We start from the raw sequence: 16628 nt of genomic DNA, 5'->3' as shown, positions 1-16628 counted from the left end.
ATACAATATTATACGTTTTCCCTACACAAAATCCCCTGGAAATATATAACAACATACCAAATGTTTAAATCGGTTTAATAACAACCATGTAAAATGTTTGCATTTATATTGTCGTTTTGTTGTTGGGACTACTTTCTTTGGCGTATGAATATTGCAATATCTCGTCCACCCATCACTGTTTCTCAGTTACAAAACGATAAGCTAAAAATGTTGATAGCCTGCATTAGAGGGTAACAACGTAGGGTAGAATAGCACTGCTTTGATTAACGAAGCCAAACAGTAATATGTACATACATAGAGACCCTTCTGTAGAACACTGTCTACTTTCACCCGTGAGGTGGTTAAAGGGCATTTAGCTCTGTATCTTATTTCGAAAACCTTTTCCCCAAATATCGTAAAGCCTTGTCACTTTTGCAAATGACCGTCCATTTCACACAAACACAAGAACAAAACACCAATGTTATAGCAAACCATTTCCAGTTTTCAAACTAGGCTACTTAGAATGTTAAGTGGGATGTGGCTGTAGATCGATTATTAAAATAGTTTAGACATTTTACTTTGAAGTTGTACGGTCCGTTTTCACAGCTTGAAATACATTGCAAGTTAAGAGCAATGTCCAATCGGCATCGCAAAAGAAACACCGTTAGTTGGCCAATGATTTTTCAAGAGTTCTGTGCCTGCAGCCAATAACATACAAGGGATTTGGGCGGACTTTTTGAACGTCGAGTACCTGCAATAGCCGATTCGTTCACGGAGCTGTCAATCAAAAGACCTGTTCACACTACAGTCCACTAATTCATGTCGAAATTAGACAGTAGATTAATACCAAAATATAAATGTACGTTTCTCAATGAAGATATGCAATGCCTTTGTAGAAAATAACAGCAGTAAGTCCAGACAGGTACCATTATTTGTCTGATCATAACATCTCCTCTGACTGCTTCGTAGTGGAGTGACGTAGTCGTATGGGCGTAGAAATGATACAACATCAACAAAAAGAAAGAGAAGGAAACAGACAACAGAGGAGATCGGACAGGAAAATGTCATATTGACTGTGACATATCGGGTAATTTTTCATTTGAGCTTCTCTCTTAGAACCGATGATTATGTCTGTGTTGTCTCTTAATAGTATTTCTGGGTGTTTTTGAGTAAGATACAATGTTGGACATACTTAGCTCGCTATGGGTTTCTCATCTTGTTTTGAATACTCAATAGATGGCTCTTTAAAGGCTCGCTAACTTTCAGGGAGATGTCTTATTCATCCAACCTTTGACTAACCATTCGACGATTTCCCTTTGCTCTATCTGGCTGTACCGCCACAAATGGGCAAAAAATAACGTTATAACGTCGATTTTAACACGAACATTATCACTTGTCGGAAAAGCAGCCACAATCGGCTTGTGCATTTTGTTACAACGCATAACATTTGCGCTAGCAAGCTTAGGTTGAACTGAACTATTAATTACGTTAGTTTAATTATTGAGTACAGGTTAGTATTTCTACCGCGAACAATGTCGAATTGTTGAATGTATTTGTATAATAACTGACGTTTACCATCTAGCTAAGAATTCGAGTAGCCTCGGTTTTTTCCCCTGTGAATAGCTAAGAACCCCTCCCCCGTTTGTCGACTGTTTGAGCCATTTTTCTGACAAAATACAGTATTTTACACACTCCTGGGTAACTCCGAGATTTTCATTATTTACACTTAACATTTTAGTTTTATTATTTTGATTTGAAGGCTACATTTCCTATCATATTTGTTATTGCTTTAACAGTGTAAAGAAGGCGTCAACCGACGACATTTGACACCATATCCCAGCTGAGCAGGGGGGTTGGGCAAAACCTTGACCCCGTTCGTTGAGCGAGCGTTTCTAGGGCGCATAAACATTTACTAACCGTCTTGTTTTGCCGTTTTCTAGATCTGGGATTGTAGATCTGAAAAACTAGATCAGACATGGAGGCCTTCAAACTCATGAAGGAGCTTAAATCGAATTTCGACCAGGAGATAAACTACCTTCCGAAAGAAGCTGGTCTGGTTCTGATCGAGTCGACTCAAGAGGTATTCTTTCAACAGCCTTGAATTTATAGATTGTTAATGTATCTTTTAAATAAACGACAAATGAAACAATTAACGTTTTCACCCGCACAGAATGGAAGAGGAATATCAGCTAAATGCCGTAACGCCAAAGTGGAGGACCTCTGGAGCTTGACCAATTTCTTTGGTTACAGCACACAGACCTTCGTGCTGGCAGTTAATCTGCTTGACAGATTCTTAGCGATGATGAAGGTAAAACACTATTTATTTCACTAATCACTAGATCAATGAAAGAGAATGAATATAGTTAAATAGCGTTTGTGTTATTTAGATACAACACAATTTCCGTCATGCTTTTATGGTAGTCCTACATTATTGTTACTACACAAAAGCTAGGAAACTTGAGCTGCATGCACAAGTATTGACAGCAGTAATTTTCCTCTTATTAATGACAAAATATTGCAATCTGGTTTTCAGGTCCAGCCTAAGCACTTGGCCTGTATAAGCATTGGCTGTCTTCACATCGCTGCCAAAGTGGTTGAGCAGGAGTGCAATATTTCTTCCACCCATGAACTTATCCGCATCAGTCAGAGCAAGTTCACAGTCTCAGACCTCAGTCGCATGGAGAAGATCATCTCAGAGAAGCTCAACTTCCAGTTCAAAGCCGTCACAGCCTTAACCTTTTTGCACTTGTACCACGCCATTGCACTTTCACATACCTCAGACAGGTAAGAGAACCACCAAATAAGGTGACTTATGTGGGACAACAATAGGTCAAAGCTCACTAGACATAATAGTACACAAGACGTTAACTTTGAACCATCAAGTGTTTATATAGGTCAGTCTGCTGTCAATCATTTTTATCATGTCATGTCCATATAACTCACAAGATAAGGTGTTACATCATACAGTCATATTTAAAAAATCTGGTGATTTGCATTCCTTTTGGCTGTATTAGTTTCACACAAAAAGTTTTGCCGTTTTTCCCCCATCTGTTTAAACAGGAAGGAAGTCCTGAACCAAGACAAGCTGGAGGCGCAGCTGAGAGCCTGCATCTGCCGCATTGTTTTTTCCAAAGCTAAAGTAAGTTCCCTCATCACACCACTTGCCAACCTGTGACATACTTGAGATGGAGTAGCTTAATTAATCTCTATCATCTCTATGTGCTTTCAGTCGTCAGTGCTGGCCCTATCGCTCCTCACCCTTGAGATCGAGGCCTTGCAGTCTGTTGACATGTTGGAGATCGCTCAGCGTGTCCAGAGGCACTTAAAGGTCAGCAAACAAACATTACCTTGGATGGTCCAGGGATTTGGGTCAAGCATTGGGTGCCTCAAGTCTTGAACCAGAGGATTATAGCTGTGACTTCACATAAGTGACACATTTAATAAATGGCACACAACATTCCTACAACTAACAAGACCCATACAGAATCTCAAGCCTGATATATATCTGCAAGGCAGAAACAGATAAAGTTCCTTTGACTCTGTGATGAAAAACAAGTCTCTCACAAAGTTACTGCACAGTCATCTAGCTATCCCCTTACATATCTCAGCTGGGCTGGAGTGCTGCCGACTGCTAGAAGAGTTGCTCTTATGTAAGTAGGTGTCCAGTGTTGTGATGATTTTGACTGTCCACCCACCCCAGATCTCAGAGTCCGAGCTGCAGCATTGGAGGGGACTTGTGGCCCAGTGCATATCAGAATACTCCTCACCCGAGTGCAGCAAGCCTGACCACAAGAAGCTGGTGTGGATCGTCTCCAGACGCACAGCACAAAACCTGCACAGCAGCTACTACAGCGTCCCTGATCTGCCAACTATCCCGGAGGGGGGCTGGGATGAGAGTGAGAGGTAAACACAACACAGACACGTAAACTTCCATGCAAGTCTGTAAAACACACACACAAACAAACATCAATTAAAAAAATATAGTTATACCAGAAGAGACACATCACAACAGGGAAGAGAGCAAGGGAGAAGGAAGGAATGGTAAGGCCCTGATCAAAGCAAAAGTTTAAAGCCAGACAAAAGGAACTCCCCCCGCAAGTGACTTTTAGTCACTCCCTGCAAAAGACACTGGCACTCCTTGTCAGCTTTGCTTACAGCTAAGCCTGTTGTTAAACACTGCTTGATCAACCCCGAAAAATTCCATTGCTGCTGGCCGTCTTACGTCAGAGTTAGCCAAGCCCCATCTTTTGCTATCATGTTTCTCAACGCCACAGCAGTGCTTACGAGAGACTAGTCACGTCTCTCAGCTGGAGTTTACAGCAGAGTCCAGACTTATGTAATAGTCATGATGACGGAAGCTAAGTAGAGACACTCATACCAACATTACAGACGACTGAGGTGGGGCTCATATGACTCGGAGTGCCAGCACTCCCACTATACACACCTGGAAAAAGTAGTCACGGTGACTCAAAGAAAAGGTGGAAAAAACCTACAACTCAGTAGGAAGGGAGAAGCGTTGCCTTAGAGTTGATGTTTTTTTTTTTCTTCTTTGTTTAGCAGTGATGACTGGTATGAAGACGCAAGTTCTGGAGAAGAGAGTCTGAGCAGCTCGCTGGGGAGTGACGCCGAGGGCCCCTACTTCCCCATGCACTACCGCTGCCAAAGCCAAAAAAACCCTACCTTCTAATCTCATGACACACGGTGCCTGCCTTCCACCGAGAAAATGATCACTTGCCATTTCACATCTCTTTCTCAAGGGCATCCACCTGTGGCAAATCCACCAACAGTTTGATCATTTTCCATGTGTGTTCTTTTTTTTTTTTTTTTTTAACTGAAAATGTGGAGGTGCTCTGAATTCCACAAGTCTGGCAGCTAACTTAACTCCGTCGAGGATGTTAAAAATACCTTTATGTAGCTTCATCATTTTGTTAAAATTATTTGGTGCATGTTCAAATCAGCCACATTCCAGGCGGCTTCAACTGTTACACACCCCAAGGTACAATAGACTGTTCTGGAACAAGGACTGTTCTGAGTTTTGGGTGGTTTCCCAGCTCAGTGTGTAATTTGCACAGTTATCCAAAACGATTGTTATCTATAAGAAACAACGGGAGTTTAGGTGCCTGGAATTGTAAGTCTCCCCAAGGTTATATCAGTGAAGAGATTTCTAAATGTGAGCATGGTGTTGAGACAGTTTGTTTTATGTACAACTGTGTGTGAGAGTCTGTGTGATTTTTGTTAACCATTATTTGCCAACTTAGTTTAGGTTTGAACTGAATGTGAAAAATAATGTATGATGACATGCCGTCACACACACAAAAAAACTTTAAAACTGTAAAATGTATAAAAAAAAAAGCTGTAAATTTGTATAATGTTAAAATGTATAGTATGTTGTAGATATTCATTTATTTATTATTCTTTTAGTCCATTTTGATGAACTTAAAAAAAAATACTATTTTGAAACTTAACTGTTGTCTGATTTTGATTAATGATGGGGGTTGGTGGAGAAGGGGCATTAAAATGGCACTATTTCTTCGAGCACAAATCAACTGAACACTTTCAATTGTTCAATTGTAAACACTTCACACTTTTGTGCAGTGCACCACCGTGAAGAAACACTATTCACAACACATCCTTAATCAATTAAAGAAGAAAATAAATAAAATAACAACCACTACTACACTTCCCACCAAATGATCAAAAAGATAACCAAAACTGCCAAGTAGGTGATGCTGCACACATCAATAAATGCTTCTTCCACAACTTTTTTAGCACATAAGGCTGACACAGGGACTTCACTTACCCGTTACATGCCATGTAGTCATTAGAAGCCCATGCGAGCCGCCTTCTTCTTGGGCTTGGAGGCTTGCGAGAGGGATGCCCGGATCAGAGGGGGTCGCTGGGAAGAGAAGCTGGAGAGCTGGGAGGATTGGGTCATCACAGGGAAGGAGCTCTCCTCTAGCAGAGCCTGACTGGGCTCCTGAGAGCTAAACAGAGACTCTAGAATATCCTGCTCTGTCCGTCTGGGTTTCTTATGGGCCGAGCCCAGGACTGAGGCCCGGCTGGAGTCGGTAGCCAGGAAGTGTGGAGGTGATTTGGATGAGTCCACAGGGACAGAGTCCTGCTCTGATGTGGAAATGCGAGGGACGTTGGCATCTCTCTCTGATGACTGTGTGCTCTGGAAAAGATGTTTCCCTAAACTCAGATTGGGGATCATTGGGATCTCCGGTGAGGGTGCTCCATCGTTGGAACCAGGGAGGCTTGGCACTCCTTCATCCCAGTCCGATCCCAGATCTTGGCTGGTGCATGAGGACCATCCAGAATATTCCGAGTCCGTCTGGTAGCTGACGCTGGAGGTGAAGCTCCCGGAGAGCGCCACTCGGCGGCGCGCCTTGGCCTTCTTCTCCTGCCGACGCTTCCTGCGCAGGGCCTCCCGCTTCTGCTCCTGATTCAAACCCAGCTTATCCTCCCACCACTGCCTCCACCTGCCCTGCCATGCCTCCGTAAGGCGCTGGCTCGTGTCATCGGTCCACTCCGAGGCCTCAATCACTCCAGGTACAGGGGGGGCTGTGAGAGGAGGCAGGTGGGTGGCTGAGTGGACAAGAACCTCCCCTCTGCTCATGCTCTCCCTCAGGTCTTTCTGCACCCCCAGGACATTGTGCTCCATAAACAGCTCTCTCTGGAGCTCAACAGACACATCCAGGTCTCTTGTGAGTTTCATACAATGTGAGAAGGGTGCATTTGGGGCCACCTTACTTTCCAGACTGGAAAGCCACGCATTCCACTTGCGGAGTACTTTCTTGTTAGGCTGCAACTGAGTGCCCGGGAGACTAGTGGCAATGCCAGGGGACTGGATAGACAGGCCTAAAGACTGGGTAAGTTCCTGACCACTTCCATTCACCATATCTGAAGTGAGAGGATGCTCTGGGCTGTCATTGACTACAACCTCAAAACCACCTGAAGGTCTCCCCAGGCTGGGTTGGGAGTCACTACATGCTGGAGGCTGGGATCCATCTACACCCTCCTCGCTCTCGGAGGACGTGGAAGACTGAAAGGAATCCTCTGCAGGTCCTTCAGAGCACAGCCTCAGGGACTGGTAGAACACGTCACCAGCTGCAGAAAGCTGTAGCACACAGAGATGCTGGCGGCTCTGGATGGCTGCCAGGCCTGAAGAAAGAGAAATCAGGGAGTTGGGAATTGGTAAGCAACTTTATTGCATAAATCTTTTACTTTAATACATGCATTTAAAAATCAGTACATTCTATTCATATCTTTAATTCTGTGTCTGGGAGGTAAAGGGCATCCTTTCAACAATCCAGTCCTTACCAGCAGCTGGCAGGGACAGCCTCTTTTGAGCTGCCTGATATTTGTGAGGTAGTCTGACAGGCAGGTGAGCCAGAGTCTCACTAGGGCAGAGTAGTTTCTGATGGGGACCTCGGGCTACACAGGCATGATCACGGCCACCTAAAACCACATACAAATTAGGTATGTCCCTGCTGAAAATCAGTAAGTGTATGACTGTTCACTGTTACTACAGATAACAGGTAAGACAAAAGTGACAGACACATAGTATTAATAACATTGGAATCTAAAAAGTTATCCGTTTCCTGGTTCCTCTTTCCATTTTTATTAATTTTGACTATTCATTAAATTGACCATAAAAAGAAAAACCAGTGCAAGGTATCAGAACTACATTCCTTTACTATGCCTTCTTAGGCCAGTACTGTTATTATAGAGAGGACATCAGTTCTATTTACATGCAAATACTTCATCCATCAGTGGTTCTCATTTATATACATGTAACATTACATATCTGAATCAAAGACCACAAAAACAAAACAAAACAAAAACTCCAAAATTGAATTGGTTCTTCCTTGGCCCATGCTACACCACGCTGCTTTTTTCTTTGTCTAGGCTCACTATGTTTGAAGGCTGAGATTCAAATGTGAAAGTAGTCAGTGATCCCATGGATGTTATTCTATTAACTCATCTCCTCTACCTCAAGTGAATGATCGGCCAGATTATTACGCTGTGAACAAGTGTAGTCATAGTAACCGACCTGAGTACTGCAGCATCATTAGCTCTTGGGCCTTCTGAGAGCCCAGCAGCACTCGGTTGCTTCTCTGAGGTGAAGTCCCAGCCGAGACGTGCGCGAACATGGGAGGGCTCTCCATACAGTGGTCCCATTTCAGCATGGGCACGGAGGGCATACGTTCATCCATGATGTAGGCAGAGTACTGTCAGAGGAATACATGGGACTAAATCACTCAGGCTTTTTCCATGCATCGAAAAAACGTTTTTCTTTAAAAAAAAAAAAAACATCAACAACTACTACCATGACCTCTATCCAGGAAGTCCAAATGTTAGTAAATGACGATCTGATCAGGATTATAAGACACAAAATCAACATTCTTTACTCTAGAACACTTGACAAAACTGCTGAAAGGTTAAGGGAGTGTATAAGATGTGTGATTAGAACTAAACTATAAAATGATTGTGTTAATATTTCATATCACTTCCATCCCATATACATTTTTAAAATCACACACACACACACACACACACACACACACACACACACACACACACACACACACAGGGGGGTTGAACCAAAGGGATGCGTTGGTTTTTCACAGCGCCAAGAACAATATCCATGCAAACACAGCCCTACGAGAGATGTATTCATCTGGCAAGCCTGTGAAAGTGTGGTGTTCACCTGTGTGGTGATCAGATGGTGGTGGGCATGAACCTCACTGAGGTACTGGGACAGGATCACTCGTTCACCACGCTTGGACTCCGACACCTTTCCAATGCGAAATAATGTGTAACTATGATTTTCACCAGTCTGAGAGGAAAGGAATAGGATTTATTAGTATTTTAGGGACCATCAGATTCTGAGATCATGATTGAGGACAGTGTGTCTTGGATCTTAGGTCAATGTGTTTCCTTTTCTAAGGTGTCGTTTAGAAGGTGATTTATGTAATGCTGAGGCATGCTGAGGCTCACCCTGAAGTCTGTAAGGTCAGCTCCTGTTCGGTCAGTGTAGACCATAACTCTTGGGTGGGCAGAGAACTCACACCAGCGCCATGTTGATTTGGCATTGAAGTAGAGGTTAGAGTCCTCCTCTCTGACTTTGGTTAGTCTGACGTGAAGATAAACAAAGTATTTGGAATTTTCACCAAAACAACAGGAGCCTGGCACAGGCATACCAAGTACTGAACAGCACAGAACTTTCTAGTTCACACAGTGATAGAAGCAGCATGCCCAGTACACACAGTGCTCAAAGCACCTCACCCTTTTCCCACAGTCCATAGATACACGGCTCCACTCTCACTGGCCACGAGAAGCTCTTTTGACACATGGGGGCTGTAAAAAAAAAGGTGATATATTTGTTTTAATATTCACTCATACAACAATCATACACCCAATGCAGAAACAACAGATCAAAGATCCATCATACTAGCTCAGACCACATGAAACCTGGTTGGCAACATTCCAATGGAATAAAGCTAAGAAAGTAGAGCCGTTTCAGCATGCAGGGCTGCCCGTGACGTTGCAACTCCTCAGTAACTGTAGCCTTCATGATGTGTTGCTCAAGTCTGGCCCAGTTGTACACTAACCTGCTGGAAGGCCTGAAGGGCTTTTTTCAGTCAGTCATACATACCATAGGGGCAGATCCCCCACCCCCCCCCCCCATCCCCAAGGACAGAGCCCATCAGAGCCACACTTAACATGTTCCAGCTGCACCACACACCACACCACACCACATCTCCTCTCCAATAATACATACATATGCTAAGATTGGCTTTCACTTTATGATATTGAATGACAGGATGTGCCCCCAGTATCTACATACATGATCTTCAGTAAACACTTTGGTTGTATGTCTACAATCTAAACAGCAACCGTATTTTACACAGCATTTGTTCCCAAGCAGCATTATTACAACATACACAATACAAGTACAAACGTATTTTAAGCTTGAATATGTTTGGGTTGTTTCATTTTGTTCAAACTGTACTTTACCATACACAAATCATACTTAACATGAACAAATATAAACACCAACGCACCTAACAACCAGGCATGTAGCTGGCTGATTCATCTGAATGACCCCCAGGGCTCGAGGTTTCACAGAATCACCTACTATCCAGGCACCACAGAAGTGGTCTGAACGCACCCCTACATAAACTGGGAAGCACAAATGCAGCCACACATTACATTAAAACACATTAAAATCAACAGCAATAAATACATGGACTATCTGACATTTTTTTAAAGAACATTTAATAAACCAAACTGGCGCCAGGCCTCACTCACCAGCTTCCTGTGGAGTCCCAATGCTCACTTGCCTGATGGGTCCCTTCAGGTCAAAGGTGACAGGCTGACCTTTTAGCTTTAGCTGTGTAGAGGCAGTCCTGCTTGACTTCAGCTCCACCTTGTGGAAGTCTTTCCAGAAACCCAGTTAAGAAATTTCACATGGATTCATTTTGAGTGCCACAAATCAAACTTGCTTTGACATAAACCCCTGACAGCTGGGGCAACAACGATGAGAGTTAAATCAGGAGACCACATTGAAAATGCATTGTAAATGAATGCTTTAAAAGGCGCATGTTAGGTCGGAGTTTGGTTGGATTTCTCTCAAAATTAAGCCATTCTTATGAAGTTCCCATTTCCCCACGATGTTGTCCTCATATGGCTCACGGTGAGACCTTTCTGTTGGGAGCCATGTAGTCTCACAAAGCAATACTTTAGGCCCACCTGCTTGCCTCATATGATGTTTGCTCATTATTTTCCTACAAATACAGACTGTTTGAAATAGACTACACCCAGACACATGAAGCACAACTGTGTCATTATGATTGTGTAAAAAATAAACCCTTTAAGGCACAAAGGATACTGAGTGTTTGGAAGCCTGGATTACTGGGATAGATGAGACAGCCCTCTTGGGGGTCATTTGATACTGAAAAGGGAACGCAGCCCAAAGCGCCCCCTGTGGACACCTCTAGAAACTGCTCCTGCTCCTTCTGAAGCTCCAGCTCCTCATGAAGCAGTTCAGCCAGGAGGGCTGGAGGGATGTCATGGAGGGCATCTTCAAATAGATTGTCATAACACTGAGTTCTCTTTCGTGTAGATGTCACAGGGCATCTACAAGAAAACAATAAATCAGTTATGACAAAACCTGCCCTGAGCTTGAGATCAGACAGACAGTTTGTGCCCAGGAAGACACACAGCATAGCAGCTCTACACAGTCCATACCGATAAAGCCTACCTTAAAGTATTTACCATAATGCAGTGGTATTAGAATTCAATGTACCCCCATATCTAATTCAAAAGGCTCCGCATTTACAAGCAATACACACAGTCCTAGAGGTCTTACGCAGTATACTTGAGCCGTCTCAGAAATGTCCTTCTCCATTGCCGGAAGTCAGACATCTGCACAACAGAAACACACACACACAGTATGTATTACCACTAGGGATGACACGAGAACCGATACTTACGATACCTTTCGATACTTACATAACAAAACACTGACGATGCCCATTTTTTTGAACCACCGTAAGTACCTTGAGCGCCGATGCCAGCTGTTAGAATCGGTGCTGCGCTTCTTCTGGAAATTACGGGGGCAGTATACGCTTCAGTGTTCCAGTCGAAGTTTGTATATGTGTTTTTCACATGCAGATGCCATTTACTATTGTAAACGCTGAAACTAGTGGAGGCGGCCAAGTGCGCAGTATTGCCCAACTGGAAATAGCGTAAAGAATCATAGGCTCATTTTGGAGGATAATTATCATATCTGGCAACACTGGGAAGGCGGTCGACCAATGACAGTTCTCTCTACAGTCAGAGCTCGCGCAAAAAGGTGGAATATAAAGGAGATACCCTTTCAAAAACGACATAAAAACTAGTTTGTGCAAGACCCAGAGAAACACAAATATCCAACGAGGCAAAATCCTGGACGCTTTTGGAATCCCTGCCGGACGCATTTTTTAGGTCTTGTAAGAGGACATCCCCGGTTAAAAGAGGACGTCTGGTCACTCTAGGGCCTACATTTAACAATGCAAACGATGCTACCGTGTTCTTCAGACCAAGGGAGGTAATACTTCCAATTTAGCAAAGCACATTTAGCAAAACTCATGTTCATCTTGTTAGCTGAACTAGTGCAGTGCCCGTAGGAATTATGCATTCTGTAGTGTTAGCAGACGTAGGTGTAGCTGTTGGGTATCGAATAGCAAGACATATTTGCACTCCACATAGGTACAGGTTACACTGAAGTATTATTGTGATGCATGTTTCCTTTTCATTAAGAAATGTTTAAATGTTGTATAGCCTTTTTGGAGATATACCAACAAATAAAGTTTGAGATTATGTAGTGGATGCAGTTGAATATAGATGTCAAAGTTGCTGTCTAAACTATAAACTAAGGGTGGCTTTACACGACAACGCTCCCGGGTGAAAACGACAAAATATTTTATCAGATGTGCCTTTCGTTTAGATGGCGACAGCGTTTTGGGGACTTAAAAACGCAAAAAAATGAACCCACCCTCCAGAGTGGAAATCTTAAAAACACTCCACCGTTGCGTTCCCGTCTAAAGGGTTGAAAACGCAAAAGTGTGCTCTGAGCTGCTCACGCTGGCTATCCTCGCATACGCGTTGACATCATATCCATGTGCAGTACAGCCAAACAACAACAAACATGTCGGATTATTTCCATTACTCGGAGATTCAAGCTGCCTTGATATCTATCCAGGAGTCATTTCAGCAAATAAGCCGAGTAATCACAGATAAAACAGAACAGAGAAGGCGCATTAATTACACTAGGTCTCGTAGCTAGACTGTTCTATCCCTTGTAGCCTACGTCGCTTTGGCCAAAGGCGTCTGCTAAATGACTAAGTGTAAATGTACACGAACACTGCAAATGTAAGTGAATGAATACATAAATAAGCTCCCAATCGCGTTAAAATAGCCATAGTGGAATAGAATGGACACATATACATCCTGCAGTACCTCCACGTCTACACCGGTTAAGTTCAATTTCACGCACTTTTGCGTCACCGTCTGCATGCAGATTTCCACCCAAAGACTCTCGTCTAAAGGCGAAATTAAAAGTGGGAACGCAACGCCACTTTTGCGGTTTGTGTTCAGATCGCTGTCGTGTAAAGCTAGCCTAAATGTCATAAAGAAAGAAATTATTTAAAATGAAGTTATGGTTAAAATAGGATCACTTCTTTATTGTAAGGGTAGGGTAAGAATGGTCATGCAGTTGGACTCAAATGTAGGTTAATTTTTATTGAATGTATGTACTGTACTGTATGACTTCGATGATGCTAGCTTTGACAGACCACTCTCTAAGCTAATAATGTCCTTACAATGGGAACACAGTTTAAATACTCTGGAGATGGCGTTACTATCCCCCACCCGAATTCAGTGCAGAACTGGGAGGATAACATGACGACGTGGCCCAACATAACTTACAGCGAGATTTGTGCGTATTTCGTGGACTCCATAGCAACAGATGGGAAAGCAATGGACAATCTGAAAGCCTCCGAGGCTTATCAATATAAGCTACCATTTGTAGCGGTGTAGTACTCCACTCTTGCGTTGTGATTTTGATTGGCACCCAGCCGTTTATTCATACACTCGGACAGGTTTAATGAACACAGAGCAAAGGCGATCACACACAGTATCTTCGGAATGACAGCCTCTCCCAGCCAGGGTAAATGCAGACTGAGGTTTATAATATTACAATAATGAGAAAACAAAGTACACACGAATTACAACAGATACATCGGACACTAATACATCGTAAAACCTCTCTCATTGCGTCAGTAGATGCATGAACGCATGGTCAGTGGTCTAGGCTAACCACACGACTGTTCTATGACTATGACATCATTCACGTCACGCGGGTCCGCCCCTCTTTCTCTGAATTACTACACTACCCATAGTGCCTACGGCAAACGATAACCCAAAGTGCCTACGGCAAACGATCAAATACAAATATCTCACGACCTATGAATTCAGAAATCTTCAAAATCAAGGATGCACAGGTTCATGACATGCGTAAGCTACATGCGAAATCTCATAACTAACGTCAGGGAGATACGCCCTAGACTGACAGACAGACAGATACACAGAGATTTCTGGATTTATAGATAGATGGCTGCAGTGTTATATCCATAGTTTTGTTTTGCACTATTGTTGTTTTTGCACAGTATCCTACTTTTTGAAAAGATGTCTGGAATGTGTCTCTGGGTCACTAGTTGTTGCACTATAACTATTAATTGCACTTTATTATTTTGTGCTATTGTCTATTGCACATGTTTTGTATGTCTCATTTTGCTATTTTTCACATATTTTAAAAAAGAAATTCATGTTTCAAGTTCAAGTGCATGTAATCTTGGAAAATCCTTCTTTTATTTACCGTGGTATCCAAATTGGTGTCGAGAATCGTGTTTTTTTACTGGTATTGGCACGACTACTGAATTTTTGGAATCGTGACACCCCTAATTACCACCCCCTTTACCACCACAGAATAACCATCACCCTCTTCATTACAACAGAAGCACACACACACACACACACACACACACACACACACAGTATGTATTACCACCTCCATCACAACAGAAACACACACATAGTATGTATTACACCCCCCCACCCTCTTCATAGCACAAGGATGATCACGCATGCAAACAATAACTTCTAGTGCAGCAAGCTCACATAACAGATCACTGAGTCTCACCTGTCTATGTTTCTCCCCCGGATAAAAGGATTCAGATAGAAGGTGGCTCATTGTTTGAAAGGCATGTGTGGAATGATCAAGGTAAAAATTCTGCATCTATAAAATATTCACACATTATTGGATGGGAAAATTAACTTGAAAATAGAGCATGGCATGTACAGAATGCATCAAGCCAGATGATAAGGTAGAAAACGTTATTCACTCTCCTAAAATAATTTCTATTTACATGTTTAGGGAAGTCCATTGGCTTGGTTTTGGTGTGAGGACCCAATGAATAGATATCAGCTGTTGTGGGAAAGTGAATCAAAATTTGTTTCAGAATTCACATGGAAAAACCATACACTTTATTTAACTAAATACAAACAAGATTGCGCTTACCTTCGCTAGGTGGCAGCAGAGGCACCACAATAGGTTGCGTGGATAACCATCGCTCTCCCTTGAGATGGTTTTGTGCCTGCCATTGTACTGACTGACTAAAGTGCTCATGCTGTGAAAAACAAAACACGGGTATTTTTAATATACGAAATTACACAATATGCATAGTTGCCATCGTTTTCCTAAGTTAAAACGTAGTGTGATGGACGTGTGAGTGAAACGGTAATAGCCTAAATATCCAGAACAGCTTAATAACAGTCATTCGTCCAGGCAGTCTTGCATTTGTATACACTTTCCGAAATTAATGTAAATTGTAATAGCCAAAGACTCGCCTATGCATTTATGATCAGGAGCTATCAATATTAATAATTTCTTCTTAAAAAAACGTTAACCCGCAGAATGTTACACGACAACTAGTGACGTTACTCAATGGGCAGAACGTTTCACTGTGATAACTTCCATCAGTCACGCCACGTCTGCAGATCACACCAGCACCCAAATCTAAAATCTCTAGAATCGACTTCGACACGTTGTGCGTACAATTATTCATCATTTGTAAATACCATTTACAAGGTTTGGGCAGCGAAAAGAGGCCATCTAAGTTTACGCTACGCACTTGGCAACGCACGAACTAGTACACACTTCCGCCACCATAAAGATATTGCAGACATTTCCGCCAGATATTACATCCTGACAACAACTAGGTTCCCGATACTGCAAACGCTAGTACTGGCTATAATTGTTGATCTCACGCTGGCTAATGTTAGTCCCGTACGAAAATAAACTACCTGTAAACTTGATAGACAGACAGAAAACGTAACCTCCACATCCGGTTACACTTACTCCGAGCACATGGTTGTAAGATCTCCAGCCTCCAATATTCCCAGCACGTTTCTGATCAGGAGGACCGTCGTTGAAAAAACAAGAAAAAAGCGGACTGGGAAATTCGTTATCCATGTCAGTGATTTTATACACGCATTTCAGTTAGTCCGGCTTAGCCACCACAAGGGACAAGTCTGGGCATGTCGTTGGTTTCCACACGTTATACTGACTGCAACTCTACGTCTGCCACGCTATAACAAAATACCTCGTTCACAATTCACTGCACTGTGTAATACTTTTTTGTTCTATCATTTGGCTTATGTCTTGCCTTACAGACTCTTAATGAGCGAAAAAAAGCGTGGATCTTGAATCATCCTGCACAACCGCGTGGGCTCCTGAAATTTCACCGCGCCAACACACACAGACTAGGGCGGAGTCATACAGAGAAGTTCCGCATCTGTCAACTAAACAGGCGGAAAACTGTTTACGTCGCAAGGTAGTCTGGCCAATCAGTTTAGCGCATTTCAAACAAATGTGGCGTCATGCACACAGCTGATTTAAAAAAAACTCCAGACTCAATTTGCAAGCTGGTATTTAGGCCTTCTTAGTGGTCATATGGTAAAAGAAACGTACCTTCACATTAGGCTTTAACTAGCTCAACTTCGCACTATATATATTTCTTATATAAATATTTTTTATTTAA

General features: G+C 42.6%; 2 protein-coding genes across 5 annotated transcripts; one reads left to right on the top strand and one right to left on the bottom strand.

The window, feature by feature from the left end:
• Positions 1 to 1012: 1012 nt before the first annotated feature.
• On the top strand, positions 1013 to 5467 carry ccng2 (cyclin G2). Of its 3 annotated transcripts, none has more exons than XM_080848195.1 (8): positions 1013 to 1066; positions 1920 to 2059; positions 2150 to 2287; positions 2513 to 2763; positions 3040 to 3118; positions 3209 to 3307; positions 3680 to 3882; positions 4540 to 5467. In XM_080848195.1, exons 2-8 carry the CDS (start codon positions 1955 to 1957, stop codon positions 4664 to 4666), a joined length of 1002 nt encoding a protein of 333 aa, XP_080704321.1. In that variant the 5' UTR covers positions 1013 to 1066; positions 1920 to 1954; the 3' UTR covers positions 4667 to 5467. The 3 variants fall into 3 exon arrangements, with proteins under 3 accessions (XP_080704321.1, XP_080704319.1, XP_080704320.1); XM_080848193.1 differs by having other exon boundaries at positions 4537 to 5467; XM_080848194.1 differs by lacking the exon at positions 1013 to 1066 and having other exon boundaries at positions 1869 to 2059; positions 4537 to 5467.
• On the bottom strand, positions 3742 to 16315 carry taf1c (TATA-box binding protein associated factor, RNA polymerase I subunit C). Of its 2 annotated transcripts, XM_080848191.1 has the most exons (15): positions 15947 to 16315; positions 15107 to 15215; positions 14955 to 15013; positions 14729 to 14824; positions 11357 to 11412; positions 10877 to 11124; positions 10297 to 10425; positions 10050 to 10167; positions 9271 to 9342; positions 8983 to 9118; positions 8693 to 8821; positions 8036 to 8213; positions 7303 to 7440; positions 5780 to 7143; positions 3742 to 3864 (listed from the first exon to the last, which is right to left on the bottom strand). In XM_080848191.1, the coding sequence occupies exons 1-14, from the start codon at positions 16058 to 16060 to the stop codon at positions 5801 to 5803; spliced, it is 2925 nt and encodes a 974-aa protein (XP_080704317.1). In that variant the 5' UTR covers positions 16061 to 16315; the 3' UTR covers positions 3742 to 3864; positions 5780 to 5800. The 2 variants fall into 2 exon arrangements, with proteins under 2 accessions (XP_080704317.1, XP_080704318.1); XM_080848192.1 differs by lacking the exons at positions 14729 to 14824; positions 14955 to 15013.
• Positions 16316 to 16628: the final 313 nt, after the last annotated feature.

The sequence above is a fragment of the Sprattus sprattus genome, assembly GCF_963457725.1.
Source record: "Sprattus sprattus genome assembly, chromosome: 11".
Taxonomy (NCBI): Eukaryota; Metazoa; Chordata; class Actinopteri; order Clupeiformes; family Clupeidae; genus Sprattus; species Sprattus sprattus.
This window is presented reverse-complemented; position numbering and strand designations above follow the sequence as displayed.